General features: G+C 48.3%; 1 protein-coding gene across 2 annotated transcripts in view; it reads right to left on the reverse strand.

The window, feature by feature from the left end:
- TONSL (tonsoku like, DNA repair protein) overlaps window positions 1-24,138 on the reverse strand; it is a 176,383-nt gene that overhangs the window by 118,791 nt on the left and 33,454 nt on the right. For both annotated transcript variants that reach the window (XM_033933925.1, XM_033933924.1), the window contains exons 8-11: window positions 23,445-23,590; window positions 11,239-11,391; window positions 3,665-3,790; window positions 62-260 (exon numbers count right to left, since the gene is read on the reverse strand). In XM_033933925.1, coding sequence (XP_033789816.1) covers window positions 62-260; window positions 3,665-3,790; window positions 11,239-11,391; window positions 23,445-23,590 — 624 coding nt within the window. The remainder of the gene's footprint in view (window positions 1-61; window positions 261-3,664; window positions 3,791-11,238; window positions 11,392-23,444; window positions 23,591-24,138) is intronic.

A 24,138-nucleotide genomic window follows, 5' to 3' on the forward strand; every position in this document is an offset into this window, starting at 1 on the left:
ATAAGCAAGGAAAGATACAAAGGATAGCAGAAGAACTCCGATGGTCGAATGTCTCACTTACCGCTCTCTGATAGTTCCAGATCACTTTCTTCCAAGGGTTCGCTGTTCTCTAGCTCTTCCTCTTCACTGCTCTCCCTAATACCACCATCCACATTCCAACCCTGCTGATGACACAACTCCTGCAGATGTGCTTGTGTGCTTTGTGCTTCTGAAGAACCAAACTTCACTTGAAGAGCATGAAGCTCCTCCAATACCTGCCGCTGAGGAAAACAAAAGCCAGTTTCTAACACAGCTCCAAGATCTTTAGATATCATTTTAGCTACACTACTTCAGCAAGAATGGGCCTGGAGCTATACCTCCTACAGTTTGATCCTTCTCACAGACATACTTGCTCCTCCCAACATCCCCAGAAACCTTTCATGGCAATGGACACTTCTTGTGCTCCCACCATCATCTTCCCTCTTCCTATTGCTATCAGGAAACCACTACCTCTTCTCATAGCAGACATACTCAATGGGAGAAGTGAGCTATGGAAGACCTCCTACCCTGGCTCCTCCTTTCTTCCCTAGACTGCTTTTACTACCCTACTCATCCTCTTCTCCTATCAAAGTTTCGGGGGAGGAACAGGCCTCAGCAGGAGAATCAATCGTCTCGCTAGCTCTTACTTCTCTTCCCAAAAACAGCTCTTGCAAGGGCACTTGACAATCCCACTTGCTGCCACATTGACTCCCACCGAGGCACTTATCCCTCTTTATTTTACTGGTATTTAAGCACCATCATAACTACTGCAATTTCCTTCCAGTACTCTCCAGTCTGACCGATTACCTATATGAAAACATGGCTTAAAAAAATAGCAATGCTCTTTTAAAGGTCATTATAGAATTTGCACATGGAATCTCCAATGGCAGCCCATTCAGCTGGTGTGGGATTGTGTAATTCATCAAATTTCTTTCTATCTCCTGGCCAGTGGCAATGCCAGACCATATCCAACTTGTGACCAGCTAGAGGTAGAGGAAAATCAATTCATTCATCAGGTATGACAAGCCCTTATCATTCAAAATTTTTAACCAAACAGGTGGTGGTGCTGGTTCAGTGGCTTTTGGCTCAGAGATGGACCTACCTCTAGCAACTGATGCTGCCCTCCAAAAGGCATGCCTTATCTGCATTATTCAGGAGGAAGAGGGGATAGGAGTTTGGGGATAAGTTCACAGTTCCTAGCGTCCCAACTTCTCCTAGCTAGAGTTGCTATAGTAGTGCCCAATCTTTCTGTGACCAAGAATCCATGATCACAGCCAAATAGAACTGTGTGACATCTGCCCCCCTCCAGAATGATGAACCTATGACTGTAAATGTGAGTTGTGTGACACCTTTGGAAGTTCTGCGCTATAGGGAATAGCGTGATCTAGAGAATGACACAGAGATAAATTTGTTCCCGTCCCCGTGGGATCTATCTCCATCCCCATCCCGTCTCCACATGTTCTGTCCCATCCCTGCAAGCTTTCTCATATGCACAAGCCTCAAACACTTTAAACCAGGGGTGTCAAAGTCCCTCCTCGAGGGCCGCAATCCAGTCGGGTTTTCAGGATTTCCCCAATGAATATGCATGAGATCTATTAGCATACAATGAAAGCAGTGCATGCAAATAGATCTCATGCTTATTCATTAGGGAAAACCTGAAAACCCGACTGGACTGCGGCCCTCGAGGAGGGACTTTGACACCCCTGCTTTAAACTCATAAGTGTTCAAGGCTGGTGCAGATGAGGACAGAGCTGACAGATGGAAACAGATCCCGTGGAGACGAGGACAAATTTGTTCCTATGTCATTCACTAGGGCACAGTTCTTCAACCACCGGTCCGCGGACCGGTGTCGGTCCGCAAAAAAATGTTGCCGGTCCGCGAAGGATTCAGGTCCCCAGCCGCAGCAAAAAGTGCCGGCGTCAGCTGACATGCAACTTCCTGTTGCCGTCGCTATGCCGACACTCCTGCCTTCCACCTCTTACTCCTGCCGCGTATGTCTCCACACCCCCAGACAAGCAGGGGCAGCTTTGTGTGCTTTTAACTTCGGCACACAGCTGCCCCTAAGCAGTATTTTAGCCGCGGTTTCATGAGGCAGCCTCGGGGCCTTTGATAGGCCGGCCCACATCGCATCATCAAAGCGGGCCGGCCTACCAAAGGCCCCGAGGCTGCCTCATGAAACCGCGGCTAAAATACTGCTTAGGGGCAGCTGTGTGCCCAAGTTAAAAGCACACAGAGCTGCTGCTAGCCTACATAGAGGGAACATTTTCTGGAGAGGGAAGGAGAGAAGGGGTACTCCTGGACAAGGTAGGGGAAAGGGCTATTGCTGACAGGGGAGAAGGGAAAGGGAAGGTATGAGAGTTACTGTTGGATAAGAGGAGGAGGAAAGGGAGAAGGGGTACTCCTGGACAAGGGAGGGAAAGGAGCTACTGCTGACAGGGGAGAAGGGGAAGGGATGAGAATTACTGTTGGATAAGAGGAGGAGGAAAGGGAGAAGGGGTACTCCTGGACAAGGGAGGGGAAGGGGCTACTGCTGACAGGGGAGAAGGGGAAGGGATGAGAATTACTGTTGGATAAGGAGAGGAAGAAAGGGAGAAGGTACTGCTGGACAGGGGAGGAGGAACATTGGAAGGAAACAGCTGGCAGGGAGATTAGAGGAGGGGAAGGAGTCAGGATGGAATGGCGAGATCAGATGAGGGAAAGGGGAGAGACAGAGGAATGACAAAGTAGAAAGAGATTGATGCTGGGAAGGGGGATCAGATGAAAAATAAGGAAAGAGGGACAAAGATGCTAGATCTGGTGTAGGAGAGAGGGGCATAGAAAGAACGCAGATACCATATGGAAGGGGGAGGGGTAGAGGGCAGACAGTGGATGGAAGAGGCAGATGCTGGATTGAAGAGACAGAGGGCAGATGCTGGATGGAAGAGAGTGAAAAGAAGATGAAAGCAGAAACCAGAGACGACAAAAGGTAGAAAAAAATAATTTTATTTCTATCTTGTGATTAGAATATATCAGATTTAAAATATGTATCCTGCTAGAGCTGATATTAGACATAACTGGGGAGTGCAAAGCCCAGGCAGTGCGTCTTTAGCTTCCAGCTGGCTTAGGGCTCTCTCTGACCAAGAGGCAGTTGCCCTAGTTCCACTCCCCTAACACCATTCCTGCCATGTGTGACTGTGGTATTCTGTTAGCATGATATTTGTGTAGCATTCTGTAATAATTTGGCTTATTCAGTTTTCTTGATAGTAGAGGGGATATATGTGAAGGGGAGGGGAGACGGGAGTTTTGTTGATCCTTGCCCTGTATTATTTATATTTATAAAATGACAATTGTACAGAATATTGTTTCTTTTTATACTTTAATAAAATATGTTCAATATAAAATCATAACTATTTGAGGCTTGTGCGGATGGGATCAGATGGTTAATGGGACCGAGCTCGCGGGGATGGGGCGGCAATGGGGTTTTTTAAAATTTCAGTCTTATTAGTTTGCCGGTCCACAAAATAATTATTTTATTTCCGCCGGTCCATAGGTGTAAAAAGGTTGAAGAACAATGCACTAGGGTATATTGCTCCTGCAGTTCCAGCCTCTCCCAGCAGGAGTCATCGTTAAATAAAAGAGCAGACACGCCGGTTGTGTGTACCCTTACTTGTAGTGTGGGCTTTGCTGTCCTCTTAGCACACTGTAGAGCATTGGTGAAACAGATCTCCAGTTCCTCATAACTCTGCTTGTCTTCTTCCTTTGCATGAGCAATATTCAGCCAGGTCTTGCACTCCTGAGGGACAAAAGAAAAAAAAAAAAAAAAAGGCAGCAGAGGGGTTTATTATATTTCTTTTTTACATTTAAGTTCTCTTTCAACAAACATTTATCAACATGATGCACAACAGTAAATAAGTTACACAAAATTTAGTAAAAAAAGAAAAAGAAGAAAAACATAAGAATAATCTTACTGGGTCAGATCAAAGGTGCATCATGCCTAGTAGCCTGTTTTCACGGTGGCCAATCCAGGTCCCTAGTACCTGGCCAAAACCCAAGGAGTAGCAACATTCCATACAGAATCTCAAAGAATCTCAAGATTCCGGAATCCCAGAGAATAACAAGATTCTAGAATCCACAGAGTAGCAACATTCCATGCTACCAATTCAGGGCAAGCAGTGGCTTCCCCATGTCTTTCTCAATAATAGACAATGGACTTTTCCTCCAGGAACTTGTCCAAACCTTTCTTAAAACCAGCTACACTATCCACTCTTACCACAACCTCTGGCATCGCATTCCAGAGTTTAACTATTCTCTGAGTGAAAAACTATTTCCTCCTATTGGTTTTAAAAATATTTCCGTATAACTTCGAGTGTCCCTTAGTCTTTGTTATTTTTGACAGTGAAAAAAATCGATCCACTTGTACCCGTTCTACTCCACTCAGGATTTTGTAAACTTCAATCATCTCTCCCCTCAGCCATCTCTTTTCCAAGCTGAAGAACTCTAACCTTTTTAGTCTTTTCTCATACGAGAGGAATTCCATCCCCTTTATCATCTTGGTCGCTCTTCTTTGAACCTTTTCTAGCACCGCTATATCTTTCTTGAGATAAGGAGACCAGACTTGAACGCAATACTCCAAATGAGGTTGCACCATGGAGCTTTACAGGGGCATTATGACATTCTTAGTCTTGTTAACCATCCCTTTTTTAATAATTCCTAGCATCCTGTTTGCTTTTTTGGCTGCCACTAGAAGAGAGCTCTGGCATTCAGATTCAAAGGACTTCACTTCAAGTGTGCCTGTATATCCCCCGTTTGTCTACGGAGAATGACGGATCTCGGGGTCTCCCAGAAAGACGGAACCCAGAGTGCCCTGTTGACACCTTTCAGATACAAAATGGGCTAAAAAGACTCCTCTCTTTCTTGGGCACCACGAAGTAAATGGAGTACCCGAGGAGGCACTGGGACCACCTCCTTAAGGTCCAGCAGCCTTTGCAGCGTCTGACGAAAAGCCCACTTTTTCCAAGTCGCCTGACAAGGAGAAGAGAAGAAATGATCTGGCAAGGGCCAGAACTCAAGGACATAGCCGTCCCATACAGACATAGCCGTCTCTCTAGGACCCACTGATCTGTTGTGATCTCGGCCAACCCCCAGTAAAACTCCTGCAAGCTGGCTCCTACCAGAACTGAGGGAAGGACCCGCAAGGAGTCATTGGGCCAGGAGGGCAGAGGAGGAGCCTCCGGATGAGTCACGATCCCGCCTCCCAATAGGCACCCTGAAAGGACTGCAAGAAACGGCCTCTGGGAAGAAAAGAAGCTGCCCCCGGCCAGGGTGGTATAGACGAAAATCAAACAAGTGCCCATGGGCAATGCCACCCTGCGACACCTGGCGATGATGGTCCTCCTGAACAAGCTTATCCAACTGCTCCCTGAACAAGAAGGAGCCCTGAAAAGGAAATTTACTAAGCTTAGCCTTAGAAGCCGTCCGCCAACCAACCCCAAAGCCACAGGATATGGTGAGTGGTCACTCTGAGAGCCATGGACTTAGAAGCCTGCAACATATCAAACATGGCATCAGACAGATAAGAAGCGCCAAGTTCAATCTTAGCCCCCTCCTGATCCACCAAGGGCCAATCATCAGACTCCCAGTCAAAGACCCGCTTGGACCACAAGACCGCCACAAATCGCCACCTGAACCGCCAAGGCAGCTATGTCAAAACTCTGTTTAAGAAGAGACTCCATCTTACGATCCTGAGCGTCTCTCAAGGCCGAACCGCCTTCAGCCGGCACCATATGCCTACCTGCGATAGCCAAGACCACTGCCATCAACCACAGGAGACTTAAAAGTATCCGTATTCCCATCAGGAATGGAATAAAGCCGGGCCATGGACCGCATCAACCGAAAAGGTGCATCCAGAGTCTTCCACTGTGCGTGCATCATATCCCAATTATCCTGATGCATAGGAAAAGAACGAGAGGCCGCCTAGCCCTTCACAACTTCCACAAAACGCAAAACCGAAGAAACCTAAGAATAAGCTCCTGCAGTTCTTCCCGATGAAAATTGCGCATAACAAACACATCTTCACCAGCCGGCGTCTCAGAAAAACACATGTCCACATCATCGGCCTCAGGAGGGTCTTGGAAATTTCATAAAGGGTCCAAGTCCTCATCTGGCAAAAAAGTGTCCGCAAACAAAAACTCCTTGTCGGAAGCAACCTGCGGCCACTTGGACAAAGATTGAGCAGCAGCCAGCGCCGAAAGGGGCTGAACAGGGGCAAACCTAGAAGGCAACCTCCTCACCCCCCCATAAAAACCAGAGACAGAGGATGAAGCAGGACCCCCAGCCGCATGTAAGCTTAGTACATGGCTAAAACAAAATCAGGGACAACCCCCTCCCCCAGCAGCAAAGAACGTACTGCAGAAGTAGGAGAAACATTCAAAGCCTGATCCTGTCTCTCTAAGACAGGAGAAAGGTCACCTGAGGCCATACGCAAAATGGCGGAGCTTCCCGCCAAAACCAATGAAAAGCCCGCCAAAAAAACTCTCCTCCAAGGCTTGCAGCAGCAAAGAGGCCTGAAAAGACCCAGCCACTAAAGCAGGCAAGCCAGCAGCAGCGGTAAGGGAGTCCCCAGCACTATCAGTGGTAAGAGAAACCTTATTTCCCTGACCGTTGGTGGCTGGGGAAATCCCTGTGTGAGCGGTAGGGGAAGCCTGGGCTTCCCCACTGCCTTCAGCTGACGAACAGTGCACGCACAAAGAAGAACCCTGTTCATCAGCACCCTGAAGCTGACGAGTCAACCACTTTGTGCACACGCCAGCCGCATCAACCGCACACCTGGAGCACAATGAGCACTTAAGTTTCTTAAACATGCACATTGCGAAAATCACTATGAAACAGAAACAAAGTCATAAGAACATAAGAATTGCCACTGCTGAGTCAGACCAGTGGTCCATCATGCCCAGCAGTCCGCTCATGCGGTGGCCCTCTGGTCTAAGACCAGCACCCTAACTGAGATTAGCCCTACCAGCGCATGTTCTTGTTCAGCAGGAACTTGTCTAACTTTGTCTTGAATCCTTGGAGGGTGTTTTCCCCTATAACAGCCTCTGGAAGAGCGTTCCAGCTTTCTACCACTCTCTGGGTGAAGAAGAACTTCCTTACGTTTGTACGAAATCTATCCCCTTTCAACTTTAGAGAGTGCCTTCTTGTTCTCCCTACCTTGGAGAGGGGAACAGCCTGTCCTTATCTACTATGTCTATTCCCTTCAGTACTTTGAATGTTTCGATCATGTCCCCTCTCAATCTCCTCTGTTCGAGAGAGAAGAGGCCCAGTTTCTCTAATCTTTCGCTGTACGGCAGCTCCTCCAGCCCCTTAACCATCTTAGTCGCTCTTCTCTGGACCCTCTCGAGTAGTACCATGTCCTTCTTCAGGTACGGCGACCAGTGCTGGACATAGTAACATAGTAGATGACGGCACATAAAGACCCGAATGGTCCATCCAGTCTGCCCAACCTGATTCAATTTAAATTTTTTCTTCTTAGCTATTTCTGGGCAAGAATCCAAAGCTTTACCCTGTACTGTGCTTGGGTTCCAAAAGTGCTTGGATGCAGTACTCCAGGTGAGGGCGTACCATGGCCCGGTACAGCGGCATGATAACCTTCTCTGATCTGTTCATGATCCCCTTCTTTATCATTCCTAGCATTCTGTTTGCCCTTTTTGCTGCCGCCACACATTGTGTGGACGGCTTCATCGACTTGTCGATCAGAACTCCCAAGTCTCTTTCCTGGGAGGTCTCTCCAAGTACCGCCCCGGACATCCTGTATTCGTGCATGAGATTTTTCTTACCAACATGCATCACTTTACACTTATCCACGTTGAACCTCATCTGCCATGTCGATGCCCATTCCTCGAGCTTGATTATGTCACGTTGCAGATCTTTGCAATCCCCCTGCGTCTTTACTACTCTGAATAACTTCGTATCACCCGCTAATTTAATTACCTCGCTCGTCATACCTATGTCCAGATCATTTATAAAGATGTTAAAGAGCACAGGTCCAAGCACCGAGCCCTGCGGCACCCCACTGGTGACGCTCTTCCAGTTCGAGTATTGTCCATTTACCCCCACTCTCTGTTTCCTTTGCTCCAGCCAGTTTTTAATCCACGTGAGTATTTCACCCTCAATTCCATGGCTTGCAATTTTCCGAAGTAGTCGTTCATGCGGAACCTTGTCGAACGCCTTCTGAAAATCCAGATATACAATGTCGACTGGATCGCCCTTATCTATCTGTCTGTTTACTCCCTCAAAGAAGTGCAGCAAGTTCGTCAAACACGATCTGCCTTTGCTAAAACCGTGCTGACTGGTCCTCATCAGCCCGTTTCCGTCAAGTCCAGTTAATAATAAAAAACAATGAAAGATAATTGAAGGTTTCCTTTCAGATTGGCACTGCCTCAGGATTTTTTTTTTTCCAATACAACTACCCCACTGGCTCTCAAAGCTATATGTCTTGCCTGAATATTGTTGGAGGCACCTCTAATGTAAACATTTTGCGGAGGTGGGGGAAATGGGGAGAGTGACTTGACCAGTCGAGTTTGGCACCCTTGAGGTCAGACAGACCCCCAAAAGGGTCCCCCAAGCTCAATCTGGCACCACAAACAAGGACAAGAAGGCCACTAAACCAAATCCAACAGCCCTTCATTAAACCATTAAAACTTTCCTATATAAAGATGCTTTCGAAGAGTAAAACTGTGCGACTCCTCTTTTTTTTTTTCATCTTATGCTTTCTTAAATGATAAATGCCTTAAGTTTGGATATAAAGAGGCTATGCTTATTTTTCCTTATTCCCTTTTCTACTTTCCTATAATTAATTGTAGTTCTTTCCGTTTTCCTTCAGTATCAAGTTATTCTATGTTTAAGTTGGTTTAATTTTTAAGCTGTAAAATAATGACTATTTTTAATATGTATATCGCCTAGAACAGGGGTGCCCAACACGTCGATCGCGATCGACCAGTAGCTCAGGAAGGCAACGCGAGTCGATCGTGAAGCCCATCCCGGGCTCCGTGATAGACTCATGTTGCCGTCCTGATCTACCGGGCGATCAGCCTTCCTCTCCAGTGTTCTCTCTAGGGCCTTTTAGCTGGGCGGTTCGCCCAGCTGTCATCTGCTGCTACCGCCGCTGCTAAACATTTTAAAAAAAACAAAAAAACCGGCTTGGAGATTTCAGCCCGTAGCGAACTTATGCTCCGTGGCTCTAACGTGTGCGTGCCAGCTTCCCTTCTCTTCCCTCCAAAACCGGAAGTTATGTCCAGGGGAGGGGGGAGAAGGGAAGCTGGCACGCACATGTTGAAAGCCCTGAAGCAAGCGTTCGCTACGGGCTAATGCGGGAGACAGGTTAGTGAAGCTTTTGCTCTTCTTGCTGCCGGGTCCTGCCTACTTTCTGTTTCCGCGAAGGCAGGACCCGGCAGCATTTCCCCCAATAGGTCGATCGCGATCTTGGGCCGATCAGCCTTCCTCTCCCCGACGGCAGAATTGACGTCGGGGAGAGGAATGCTGATTGGCTGAAGCAGGGAGAGCTTGGGACGACGTCGGCTTTTGGGCCTGTTATTGGTGGCGGTTTGGGTCCTGGTCCCCAATGGCAGTGGCTTGGGGGAGGGCAGGGAGAAAGAAAGAAAAAGGGCAGGCAGGGAGAAAGAAAGAAAAAGGGCAGGCAGGGAGACAGAAGGAAAGAAGAGAAACAGAAAAGAAAGAAAGGGCAGGGAGAGAGGAAGGAAAAGTTGGGGGAGGGAACGAGGTCTGGAGGAGAGGAAGCATACAGGCTAAAAGAAGGGAAGAAAGATTGGATGCACAGTCAGAAGAAGAAAGTGCAACCAGAGACTCATGAAATCACCAGACAAGGTAGGAAAAATGATTTTATTTTAAATTTAGTGATCAAAATGTGTCTGAATTTATATCTGCTGTCTATATTTTACACTAAGGTCCCCTTTTACTAAACCACAATAGAGTTTTTTAGCGCAGGGAGCCTATGAGCGTCGAGAGCAGCGCTGGGCATTCAGCGCAGCTCCCTGCACTCTAAAAACTGTTATCGTGGTTTAGTAAAAAGGGAGGGGGGTATATTTGTCTATTTTTGTATGGTTGTTACTGAGGTGATAGTGCATAGAGTCATCTGCTTTGACCTCTTTGAAAAACCCTGGATTAGGAACGATAATTAACATTTTCTATGTGTACAGTGTGCGTTGTGTTTTTTTAAAATTTTATTGTTGGTAGATCATTTTGACCTGGTCATTTTAAAAGTAGCTCACAAGTCCAAAAAGTGTGGGCATCCCTGGCCTAGAAGTTCTTATAGGCAATATACTTCTCCCTCATTATTCGCGGGGGTTAGGGGCAAAGCCAGCCAGCGAATAAGGAAAATTCGCAAATAACTTTCTGGTCGACTGATCCACCCCTAGACCTTACCTGGTGGTCTAGCGGTGACGCAGAACAGGAGCAATCTTCCTACACTCCTGACCCGTGCAGAGCCGTGCTGCAAGTTCCTGTGGTCTCATGAGACCACGGGAACTCACAAACAGCATGGCTCTGAATGGGACAGGAGTGTAGGAAGATCACTCCTGCCCCGCATCACCGCTAGACCACCAGGTAAGGTCCGCGCATGAAGTTGCCACCAGAGCTGCGTCCATGGCTGTGCTCTTGCTCGCCTCCTCCTAATCCCAGGGCCGTTTCTGGTTGATGTGGGCTGCCTTCAAGCGATTCTGTAGAGGGGAGGGCCCAGGCAAAAAAAAAAAAAAAAATCACAAACATTCAAAACCACGATCGCCAAAACTGCGAATAGGGAGAGAGAACTGTACTATCAAATTTTTAAATAAACCTGAAACCAGGGAAAGACTGAACAGGCTTACCACCTCCACCTGCTGGAGACTGAGAGCAGACTGATTGTACTTGACTGAACAGCCCACTTATACTACAGCCAAAAGTCAGTGCAGCCTCCACCTGCTGGCAGAGAACATAAACCCATCCATTTCTGTGCCAGTCTGGAGGAACAATAAAGAAAAATTCAATTTCTGGTGGAGGTTTAAGTATAAACTTGGCACGCCACACCTGTGTATGCCCACACTTTGCCTACCTACTATTGTCTGGAACAGTTTATGGTATGGTTTAGTTTGGGGTATAGTATTCGTTAGTGGCAACTTCTGTGAAAACCTTTCCCTCTGCCACTGTCTCCCATCAGTTATATGTGCCATCCACATGCAGGTGTCTCCTTACCTCTGTTGGGTTGCCCCTGCGAAGCTCTAGCTCAGCCTGGTAATGGCTCACGGCCTCTCTGTGTGCTTTCAGGTCACCATAGGTAGCAGCCAAAGACACATGAATGACGGCTAGCTCCTGATCTGGCTTCCTCAGAGCTTCTGCACTTCTTAACTGTAGAGAATTGAAAAAAGTAGAGGTAAGAGGGATGAAAGAATAAAAAGTGAGGAGAAAAGCAAAGTGTAAGGAGAGATCTCGTGAAAAGAAAGGAAAAGGAAAAAGAATTAAGGGAAACTGTATGAAGAAAAGATGAAAACAAGAATACAAAAAACAGAAGATTAGAGTGATGGAAATGAAAATGAAAAAAAAGATAGGCAGAGTATTGGGGGGGGCGGCAAGGAGAAAGATGCATGGTGGAAACCGAAAACAATCAAGAGACGTTGACAGGTAAGACATGGAAACGGAGAGAGAAGTGTGAATGGTTACTGCCTAAAGTTGCTGTTAGTTGTACATTGTTTTGCAATAAGTTACAATAAATAGAGATGAGGGAAAAAAATGAGACATTTTGTTGTGAAGAGGGAGAATGGGGCAGCAGCATGGAGCACTGCTTAGCCTAAACACCCCCAGCTTCATTGAATTACGAAACTCAGAATAGAAGCAAAGTAGCCAAGATGACCAGGAGCTAGTGAGAGACAGAGAATACAGTGGTGCCTCACACAACGAACTTAATTCGTTCCAGGAGCAAGTTTGTTATGCGAAAAGTTCGTTATGTGAAACGCGTTTTCCCATAACAATACATGTTAAAAAAAATAATTCGTTCTGTAGCATAAAATATGCTAAGATGACATAAAAAAAGATAAATTTATCTTGTTAGAGCTGTTAGCATGATATAGAGGGGATATATGTGAAGGGGAGGGGAGACAGGGGTTTTGTTGATCCTTGCTGTGTATTATAATCACCACCCACATACTCCCCAGTACCTTTTTTAATTCCTCCCATCTTTCCCAGCCAGTGGCATACAGGCCAGAAGCGCAGAGATCAGGAGCAATTCCTCTGCACGCCTGTGTGGGCCCATGCCGATCTCCGAATGGCTGCAGTTAGTTCTTGTGAGTCCCGCGAGAGCTGGCTGCAGTTAGTTCTTGTGAGTCCCGCGAGAGCTGGCTGCAGTTAGTTCTTGTGAGTCCCGCGAGAGCTGGCTGCAGTTAGTTCTTGTGAGTCCCGCGAGAGCTGACTGCAGCCATTCAGAGATCAGCGCAGGCCCAGGCAGTAGCACAGAAGGCTTGCTCTTGATCTCTGTCTGCGCTTCTGGCTGGGAAATTTGCTAGACCACCAGTTCGAGTGAGCGGGTGAGATTAAAGTTGCAACAGTGGTGGCTTTTTTAAAAAAATATGTGGCGGCGGGGGGAGGTTTAAAAATATGCGGTGGCGGCAGAGGCTTAAAAATATGCAGCAGCGGCGGCAGGGGGGTTTAAAATATGTAGCGCCACTGCACAGGGAGCCAGGCGGAGAGAGGGCAGTTAAGCGATGCAGCTCGGGCGACTTCGTTATGTGAAACGAAGTTCGTTGTGGGAAGCAAGACCTGAAGTTCGTTGTGCGCAGCATTCGCTGTGCGAGGCGTCCGTTGTGTGAGGCACCACTGTACTGGCTTACCAGGAGCCTTACCATCCCATATAAGACAGCCTTTGGTTCTCTATCTCTGCCTGCTGTTGGATGGTCATAACCCACTCGTCTGGATTCATCTGCTGCTGATAATGAGGAAAGGAACTAACCACCTCAATATATGGCTATGACTTACAAATTGATGGACTCCACAAAGACTATAAGTAAGTCCAGTAAGGAGAAATTAGGTCCTTACCTACTAATTTTTTTTTTTTTTTTTTTTTTTTAATTTTATTTATTGAATTTTTCAATTTTTACAATGTTTGAAATTCAAGTGATATAATTAATTACTATATATCATTGTATCTATCATTAATACAACTTAATTTATAAACAGTATATATTATATATAATCAAAAGTTATACATCCCTCCCCTTTTTCCAATTAATGATTCTAAAAATTATACATGTCCCTCCCCTTTTCTATATAAGTATTATAATTGTGCTAAGAAATCTAATCATTAGAATAATTAGTCAATGGTTGCCAAATTTTATTGAAATTATGAATGTTCCCGTGTTGTAATGCTATTACTTTTTCCATTTTGTATATATGACAGACAGAGTTCCACCAGAACGTATAATTTAATTTGGTATAGTCTTTCCAATTCTGAGTTATTTGTTGCATGGCGACTCCTGTCAATATTAATAGTAGTTTATTATTGTTTACTGAGATCGGACTCTGAGTTCTCATTGCAGTTCCAAATAATACAGTGTCATATGAGAGTCCTACATGATTTTCTAGTAATTTGTTAATTTGGGGCCAAATCATATTCCAAAAGGCATTTACACAGGGACAAAAAAAAATTAGATGATCTAACGTCCCTATTTCTATTTTACAATGCCAGCATCTATTGGATCTAGTATTATCTATCTTTTGCAAGCGCGTAGGGGTCCATAACACTCTATGTAATAAAAACATCCATGTTTGACTCATAGATGCTGACTTTGTAGATCTTAATCTCCAGGACCAAAATCATGGCCATTGAGACGCAGAAATTGTCTGTCCAATCTCAATACTCCAAATATCCCTAAGACCAGTTTTCTTTTTTTTATTTAAAAATCCATATATCAATTTGTACCATTTTGCGGCTTGGTGACCCAAGAAATCCGCCTGGAAACATAAAACCTGCAGACTATATTGAGTATTAAGATTTTTCCATTCAGGGAACCCTACCTGAATGGCCTGCTTCAATTGCATCCATTTAATCCATACTAATTTTTTTTCTTTTAATCCCCTCAGACCAGCACAGAAACTGATGGGTTTATGCTCCTCTGCCAGCAGGTGGAGATCAGTACAAGTGGGCTGTGCAGTTCCTCTTACAATCAGTCTTTACGAATAGCCATTACGAATAGCCAAGCAGAAATTTACAAGGCTTATTCCAGAACACACAACTCCATATACACACGGAGAAGACATAAGCCTAGCCTAAATGGGCCAGGAAAACACTGTTGGATACCGATTAGAATAAGAACCTTCCCAAAACATCTCACAGTTCGTCAGCTAAATCAGATGAACTAAGGCCATTGCTTTTGTAACCCCCCCACAACCAACACATGCAGAAAAACCCATACTCTTCGCGAATAACCACAGAACAACACGACAGGGTGGGGTTCTGTACCGGTCTAGAGGGACTAAAAGAAAGAAAATTAACAGTTAAGGACCTAATTTCTCCTTCTTTATTGTCCCTCCAGACTGGCACAGAAACTGATGGGAACCCATCATGGATGGAAGGACCGCCACTAGAACGCATTTATCTAACACCGTGTCCTGACACACCTGAACGTCCACACAGCAGTGCCACATAAAGGAATGGAGAGAAGGCCAAACCGTAACTTTATGGATATCTCCCGAAGGCACCAGAGAAGACTCAGCTGCTGGACCCCTAGAATGAGCATTGAGAAATTCCTGAACAGGCTTCTTTTGAAGAAGGTACACTAAAGTGATAGCCTTCTTGATCCAACGCGCAACGGTTGCCTTAGAAGCAAAGTCCCCCTTACGAGGACTTGCAAAGAGGACAAAAAGACGATACAATATCTGGAATGCCTGGGTCCACTAAACACAGAGCGAAGGACCCTACGTACAGCCAATTGCGCAACCTTCTCTGCCCCAAAGAGCCCTTCCGACCACCAAAGACCAGGAGGACCACGGTTGACATGAAAAGGCAAAACTACCTTCGGAACCAGCCACTGCATGACCCACTCCCGAGAGAACTCTAGGAAAGGTGGCCTACAAGAGAAGGCCTGCAATTCAGAAACGCGTCTCTTGGAAGCAATGGCCACCAGGAAGACTGCCTTAAGAGTAAGGTCCTTCAACGTACAGGAACCGAGAGGCTCAAACAGAGGATAAACGAGCACCGAGAGCACCAGAATTAGGTCCCAGGCAGGAACCGATGGTTTAACAGGCAGTCAGAGCAAATTTGCAGCTCCCAAAAATCTAATCACATCCAGAGAAGAGGCCACCTGCCGACCAGGCAAGAGACCGCGAAAGGAAGACAACGGAGCAAACTGCACCCGAAGAGAGGACCAGACGAGGCCGAACTCCAGGCCATCCTTCAGAAACTCCAAGATGTGAGGCAAAGCAGCATGGGAAGGAGGGCTCCACTCCCCACACAGAGCACAACTCCTCAAAGATATGCCAAACATGCACAGAGGCTCGAGAGGTAGAGAGCCCCCGAGATCCCAAAAGAGTGGAGATCACCTTATCAGAATACCCCCTTTTTCCTTAGGTGAGCTCTTTCAAGAGCCAAGTCTTAAGACAAAAGGGACCTGGAATGAACAGTTGAAGGGAACCCCGAGTCAGAAGATCGGGCGAGAGTGGCAGCAGGAGAAGCTCTCAAAGCTATATGCCTTACAGGTATCGGTGGTAAGTTTTATAGCTGAGGCACTAACCAAAAAAATTTCAGGGAGGTGGGAGGGATTCAATCCGTAGAGTGCAACACCCCCAAAGTCGGATGGACCCCCAAAATGGTCTCCTAAGCTCAATCCGGCACCAGGTGGGACAAGCAGGCCTAAACAAAATCCAACAGGCCTACACTAAATCAGGGAAGACTGTACAAGCTTACCAACCCCACCTGCTAGAGACTGAGAACAGACTGAATGTACTGGGGAATGCACAACCCACTTGTACTATAGCTGGAAGTTTATGTCTCAGTCTCCATGGTCAGCTATTACCCATCAAGGAGCTGTGCCGGTTTGGAGAGATGCTGAAAGAAGTGCATTTGAAGATATGAACATTATATGAACTCAAATTTTAAAATTTAGAGATTTTTAGACTATGATGTTGCAGCTCCAAATACATTCATATCAATATGAGAGTGAGTGAATGAGTAGGAAACAGAAGTCTGTTCTTCCTCCTCCATAATTTTATTACAGCAAGAAAATTATGAAGATTGTTGAGATATTATGACAATTGTAGTATGAAAGCAAATAGAATGCTAGGCATGATAAAGAAGGGAATCACAAGTAGATCGGAGAGGGTTATAAGGAGAAATTAGGTTCTTACCTGCTAATTTACTTTCTTTTAGCTTCTCCAGACCAGTAGAGGTTAACTTTACGATTGGGTATATATCTAATCATGACCAGCAGGTGGAGACTGAAAACAAAACTTTGGGACAGTATATCCTAGCCCCTCCTCTCTATTTCCCTCAGTCTGCCGAATAGCCAAGCAGAACCAAGAACTGGAAAACAACAGAGAGAAAAAACAATACTCCGAAAGGAGTAACAAATAACATACCCAAAAATGCTGTTGGAAAATGCAGAGGAGAAATTCCCGAAGGAAGAAGGTCCCCACAGCTCGCCAGCTAAGCCAGCCGAGCCACAGCCGCTGTTCTTTAATTCTCCCCGGCCCTAGAAAAATACTAGAACCCGCAGCAAAAACCAAAAACTGCCCGCGCAACAGCCCCAACAACAACAACAACAGACAGGGTGGGGACCTCTACTGGTCTGGAGAAGCTAAAAGAAAGTAAATTAGCAGGTAAGAACCTAATTTCTCCTTCTTTAGCACTCTCCAGACCAGTAGAGGTTAACTTTACGATTGGGACGTACCAAAGCAGTCCCTCTCACGGGCGGGACCCCCGAAGGGCCGATACCAGAACACGCTCACCGAACACCGCGTCCCGACGCGCCTGAACATCTACCCGATAATGCCGAACAAATGAATGCAAGGAGGACCAAACCGCAGCCTTACAAATATCCACCGGAGGCACGAGCGACGACTCAGCCCAAGAAGCCGCCTGACCCCTAGTGGAATGAGCCTTGAGAAACTCCGGAACCGGCTTCTGACTCAGAAGATAAGCGGAAGCAATCATCTCCTTGATCCAACGCGCAATAGTAGCCTTAGAAGCGCCAGCCCCCCGACGAGGACCCGCCAGAAGCACAAAGAGATGATCGGAGCTCCGAAAATCCCGGGTCCGCTGCACATAAGCATGGAGGACCCGACCGACATCCAACTTGCGCAGCTGTCGTTGCTCAGAAGAACCCTCCCGACTACCCAAGACCGGGAGGACCACCGATTGATTGACATGAAAAGGAGAAACTACCTTCGGCAGAAAGGAAGGAACAGGCCGCAAAACAACCCGCTCCTTCGAAAACTCCAAGAAGGGAGCCCTACAAGAGAAAGCCTGTAGCTCAGACACCCGTCTAGCAGAAGTAATGGCCACCAAAAAGACCGACTTCAGCGTAAGGTCCTTCAACGAACAGCCATCCAACGGCTCGAAAGGAGGGCGCACTAGAACAGAGAGAACCAGATTGAGATCCCAAGAGGGAATCGAGGGCCTTATGGGAGGCCTGATCAACTTGGCCGCCCTAAGAAAGCGAATCACATCAGGAATGGCTGACCAACGCTGACCTGTCACCAGCCCCCGAAAAGCCGACAGGGCCGCCAGATGAACCCGAAGAGAAGACCAGGCCAGGCCCCTATCCAGGCCATCCTGCAAAAACTCTAGAATGTTAGGCAGAGAAGCGCGAAAGGAGACCACTCCCCGCGCTCGGCACCATTCCTCAAAAAGACGCCAAACCCGTACATAAGCCCGAGAGGTAGAAAGCCTCCGGGACCCCAAAAGTGTAGAGATCACCTTGTCGGAATATCCCTTCTTACTCAGGCGGCCCCTTTCAAGAGCCAAGCCGTAAGACAAAAGGGAGACGGGTCGAACATGGGAATGGGACCCTGCGTCAGAAGATCGCACTCGAGAGGCAGAGGAAGAGGATCCGCCACCAGATGCCTCACCAGATCCGCATACCACGGACGACGAGGCCAATCCGGAGCCACCAAGACCACCAGCCCCGGATGGCGAACAATGCGAAGCAGTACTCTGCCCACTAATGGCCAAGGAGGGAACACATACAACAGCCCCTCCGTTGGCCACGGTTGGACCAGAGCATCCAGACCCTCGGCCAGACCGTCCCTGCGACGACTGAAGAAGCGGGGTACTTTGGCGTTGCCACTTGTAGCCATCAGATCCATCAGGGGCTGCCCCCAAGCACGCACTAGCAACTGAAACGCCTCGGCGCCGAGACACCACTCTCCCGGATCCAAGAAGTGACGACTGAGGAAGTCCGCCTGAACGTTTTCTACCCCGGCAATGTGAGAGGCCGAGAGGTCCAGAAGATGCGACTCCGCCCAAACCATGAGCCGAGCCGCCTCCTGCGCCACCAGAGTGCTCTTGGTGCCCCCCTGACGATTGACATAAGCCACCGCCGTGGCATTGTCCGACAGGACTCTGACCGACTTGCCCAACAAAAGGGAGTGGAAAGCCAACAGCGCCAGCCGGACCGCCCTGGTCTCCAACACGTTGATCGACCAGGAGGCCTCCTCCGTGGACCAGGTTCCCTGAGCTGAGTGACCCAGACACTGGGCCCCCCAACCCAGGAGACTCGCATCCGTAATGAGCACCGTCCACTGCGGAAGATCCAGACCCACCCCCTGAACTAGGTGAGGGGTCCGGAGCCACCAACGCAGACTGCAGCGCGCCAAGCCTCGCAGGGGAACCGGAACATCCATCCCGTGCCTCTGGGGAGACCACCTCCGGAGCAGAGCATACTGGAGAGGACGCATGGGGGCCCGCGCCCACCTCACCACGTCCAGGGACGCCGCCATCGACCCCAGGACCTGGAGGAAATCTCGCGCCCGAGGACACCGGGACGCCAAAAGCAGGCGAATCTGAGACTGCAATTTGCTCACCCGGGCCTCTGGGAGGAAGACCTTCCCCAAGGAGGTGTCGAACAGCACCCCGAGGTACTCCAGACGCTGAGCCGGAACCAACCGACTCTTGGAAAGGTTGACCACCCAGCCCAGCGACCGGAGAAACTCCACCACCCGAGCCGTAACCCGGGAGCTTTCCTGCAACGACTTGGCCCGAATTAACCAGTCGTCCAGGTAAGGGAGTACCAGGATGCCCTCCGACCGCAAGGCTGCCGCGACGACCACCATCACCTTGGTGAACGTCCGGGGAGCCGTGGCCAGCCCAAAGGGAAGCGCACAGAACTGATAGTGCCGACCCAAGATTCCGAATAGGAACATGCAAGTAGGCCTCCGTCAGATCGAGAGAAGTGAGAAACTCCCCCGGCTGAACCGCCAGAATGACCGACCGCAGCGTTTCCATACGGAAAGAGGGAACCTTGAGAGCCCTGTTGACCCCTTTCAAATCGAGGATGGGCCGAAAAGTCCCCTCCTTCTTGGGCACCACAAAGTAAATGGAGTACCTGCCCGTGCCCCACTCCGGGGGGGGCACTGGAACTACTGCCCTGAGATCTAGCAAGCGCTGAAGGGTCTGGCGAAACGCCAGCGTCTTCCCAGGAGTCTGACACGGAGAAGCGAGGAAAAAATCCGGCAGAGAGCGGGCGAACTCCAGGGCATAACCGTCCCGCACCACCTCCAGGACCCACTGATCGGACGTGATCTCGGCCCATTTGGGAAAAAAGTCGCGCAGCCGGGCCCCCACCGGAACCAAGGGGGGCGCCGGCAAGGCGTCATTGTGCAGGACGGGAAGCGGGGGAACCGGCGGAGGGATTCCCTGCCCCCCGACGGGCCCCCCGAAAGGGCTGCATGCGCTGGAAGAACCGACCCCGGGAAAACCCCGGAGACTGGAAAGAAGCAGCCCCACGCCCAGGGCGATACTTGCGAAATTCCCGCAAACGCCCCCGGGCCGCACCACCCCGAGACGCCGGGCGGGCACGGTCCTCCGGCAAACGGGGAACTTTCGAGTCCGACAGAGTCTGAATCAACTTATCCAAGTCCTCTCCAAATAAAAACGACCCCCGAAAGGGAAATTTAGTAAGCTTAGCTTTGGACGCAGCATCCGCCGCCCAAGCGCGCAGCCACAACACACGCCTTGCGGCCACGCCAAAAGCCATGGACTTAGCCGAGATCCGCACCAAGTCATACAGAGCATCCGAGAGGAATGAGGCAGCCATCTCAATCTTCGCTACCTCCTGATCCACCAGAGACCAGTCGTCAGACTCTCGATCCAAGACCCGCTCCGCCCACCGAAACACGGCGCGAGCGACCAGTCCCCCACAAATAGCCGCCTGGACCCCAAAGGCAGAGACTTGAAAATTTTGCTTAAGGATGGTCTCCAATTTGCGCTCCTCAGAGTCCCGCAAGGCAGAACCGCCCTCAACAGGCACGGTATGCCGCTTGGAAATAGCCGAGACCACCGCATCCACGACTGGCGAAGCTAACGTAGCCCGATCCCCTTCAGGAATGGGATACAGGCGAGCCATGCTGCGCGCCAGCCGAAACGGCGTCTCCGGCGTTTTCCACTGCTCAAGAATAATATCCCGAATATCCTGATGCATAGGAAAAGAGCGGGAAACGGAACGGATCCCTCGTAACAGAGGGTCCCCCACACGCGGAGTCTCCGGCGGCGCGTCCTCAAAACGCAAAGCCGAAGAAACCTGTTGAATAAGGTCAGGCAGCTCATCTCTCTGAAAAAGGCGCACCACGGACGCCTCGTCACTGGAGAACGGGAAACCCGACAACCCGCCGCCAGCTTCCGTCCCCTCCAGAGGGTCCTGGAATTCCTCAGAAGGGTCCAGGTCCTCCTCCAGACCGACACGTTCCTCCGACCACAAATCCTCGTCCCACGACACCCGCGGACGCTTGGACAAGAGAGGCGGCGGAGGGGACGTCACGTCAGACGAGAGAGGCAAAGCCGCAGGGAGCGCGGAGGAAACCCCACCCCCCGAGACCCCCTGGGCGCAACCGGGACCCCCAGCCGCCTGAAAATAGGCTTTGCATAATGAAAAGAAAAAATCAGGGGAAAAACCCCCCGAGGGTCCCAAGGGACTCCCTGCCACAGCAGGGGACCCAGCAGAAACCTGCCCCTGCTTAGCCAAAACAGGGGGAAGGTCACCTGAGGTGGAAGACAAAATGGAGGGGCCAGACAGAGAAGATGGCGGTTTTCCCGCCAAAAAAGCTCCCTCCATAGCCTGAAGCGGCTGAGAAACCTGAATAGTCTCAGCCGCTAAAGCAGGCAAGCCGGCATCAGCTGTCAAAAAATCAGCTGAGAGGGAATCCTTCGGGGAATCCCTCCGTGGGCGGTTGTGGAAGACCGGGCTTCCCCACTGCTCCAAGCCGACTCGCGAGGCACCATCGGCGGGGAGCTCTGGGCGCCTGCAGCCGCTGCCGACGGAGCTCCACCACCTCACCGACCCAAACCGCCGAGTTCAGGCCGGCCGCGAGTGCCTCGCGGCTGGACTAAAATTGTGGCCTACTCCCCCGGAGAAGGGCACAATTGCTCCATACGCGACCTAGCTATAAAAAAGTGCTGGTTACATGAAAAAATACAGTAAAATACAGTTTTCTTAAAGGGAAACAACCCTCCAGACCAGCACTACCTCAGGATTTTTTTTTTTTACAGAACAGACTCCACAGGCTCTCAAAGCAATATGCCTTGCTTGATTTAGGGGGCAAGGCTTACTGCTGAGGCTCCTCTAAAAAAATGTGGGGAGGTGGAGGAAGTGGGGGGAGGGACCCCGCTCGTGACCCGCCGGGTTTAACACCCCCGAGGTCGGACGAACCCCCAAACAGAGTCCGCCCAAGCTCCGTCCGGCTAAAAACAGGGACAATAAACCCCCTAAACAAATTCCAACAGCCCTACCAAGGGAGATGGGTACAGATCACTCAACACCTGCTGGAGACTGAAAGAAGACTGAGGGAAATAGAGAGGAGGGGCTAGGATATACTGTCCCAAAGTTTTGTTTTCAGTCTCCACCTGCTGGTCATGATTAGATATATACCCAATCGTAAAGTTAACCTCTACTGGTCTGGAGAGTGCTAAAGAATGCCGCTTTATAGAGCAATGGTCAGACCACACTTGGAATACTGTGTCCAACATTGGTCTCCCAACCTAAAGAAGGATATAAAACTGCTGGAGAAAGTGCAAAGACGAGCAACGAAGCTAGTAAAAGGTATGGAGAAACTGGAATACGAGGAACGATTTAAGAGACTGGGATTGTTCTCCCTTGGGAAAAGGAGACTGCGAGGGGATATGATCGAGATCTTCAAAATACTGAAAGGAATCCACAAAATAGAGCAGGAAAAAAAATTATTTACAATTTCCAATTTGACATGAACAAGAGGACACGGAATGAAGCTAAAGGGGGACAAGTCAAGGACAAATATCAGGAATTTCTGCTTCACACAGAGTGGATGACACATGGAATGCTCTCCCAGAGGAGGTTATAGCGGAATCGACCGTCCTAGGATTTAAAAGCAAACTAGATACACATCTCCTTACGAGAGGCATAGAGGGATATGGGTGACTAAAAATGACGCCAGGTGTACACCTGGCTGGGCCTCCGCATGTGCGGATCGCTGGACTTGATAGACCAAAGGTCTGATCCGGAGATGGCGCTTCTTATGTTCTTATGTCTTTTTGGACTAGATATGAAAAAATGGCTGAAAACGGCCAATGTTCTCTTTTTTTTTAATTTTTATTAATATTATATCATTTCATTTCTAATAAGATATTCAACACTTGACATTCTTATACATATAATCCATTAATGTAAAATTTATAACCTCTCCCACCCATCCACCAGTCCTTAAAAGAATATAACCATAATAAACACAAATCAAATCATTAATTGAAAATATTAACCATCCAATTTCCCCCCCAAAAAAAAAAAATATATGTAACAATCAAAAAGGGAAACAATGTTCTCTTGATAACAAAAGAAAGGTAGGAAAGAGGGGCTGCAAAGACAGTCAAGGGTAGAGACCTAAAATGTAGATGGAGAGTATAGGACAGGAAGGCTTATAGGAAAAGATAAGAACATAAGAATCGCCATACTGGGACAAACCAAAGGACCATCAAGCCCAGTATCCTGTTTGGCCAACCCAGGCAGAGATCATGAGTGGTCCTAGGAAAAGATCAGGACAGAGGAACAAGACAGACAGAGTGTAGACTGTAAGAGACCATAGGGTATTGTCAGTAAGTCTTGAACTCAATTTCCTGCAACAGAGAATTCACAGTAATCTTGTCTAGTGTAAAAAGGCTCTCATATATATCATAAATCTTGCTCTTCAATGAAATTCAAACTTTTTACCTTCCACTGTTGTAAAATTACCTGCTTCCTGTAGGCCTCAAGAGCCTTATTATAGCAGCTCACTTTACAGAAGATGTCTCCTAGCTGCTCAGACACAGTCATGGCTCTCTCCAGGTCTCCTTCTGCTAGCTCTGCCAACATTTCTTCTAAGCTGCATCCTTTGATAGCTGCCAGACACCCCCAGAGTCAGATTCACAAAAAGAAAAAGACAATCACTGTTTAAAACGAGCACGAAATTTGGCCTCTGCTTTTCTTCTTAGCTCTTAATACATGAATATTCAGATAGGAAATTAGATGCAGCAGTAGATAAGAAAATCCACAAGGCCTATCTAATTGGCCAAGGTAACTGCAACAAAAACAGAACCCTTTTCATATGGAGCTTCAGCTACACTGCCCTGACTGCACCCTCCCCCAATAGCTAAGGGAGCCCTGTGCTTACTCCAAGCTTTACCCCTCATCCACCCACAACTAAGAATTTTCTGTGCTTATCTCAGACTATCCCTCACCACACCTCCAACAGGGACAGGATCCTCTGTGCTTATCCTAAGTTTAGCCCCTCACTTCCCTAGCTAAAAATCTTTTATGCTTACCCTAGGTTATTTACTTTTCCCATCAACAGATAAGAATTTATGGTTATAACAGCAGAAGATGCTAATCAAATGTGTAACTACAGGTTCCAGCATCCACTGGGCTATGGAGATCAGTGCCAAGTCAC

This window comes from Geotrypetes seraphini, chromosome 2, assembly GCF_902459505.1.
Source record: "Geotrypetes seraphini chromosome 2, aGeoSer1.1, whole genome shotgun sequence".
Taxonomy (NCBI): Eukaryota; Metazoa; Chordata; class Amphibia; order Gymnophiona; family Dermophiidae; genus Geotrypetes; species Geotrypetes seraphini.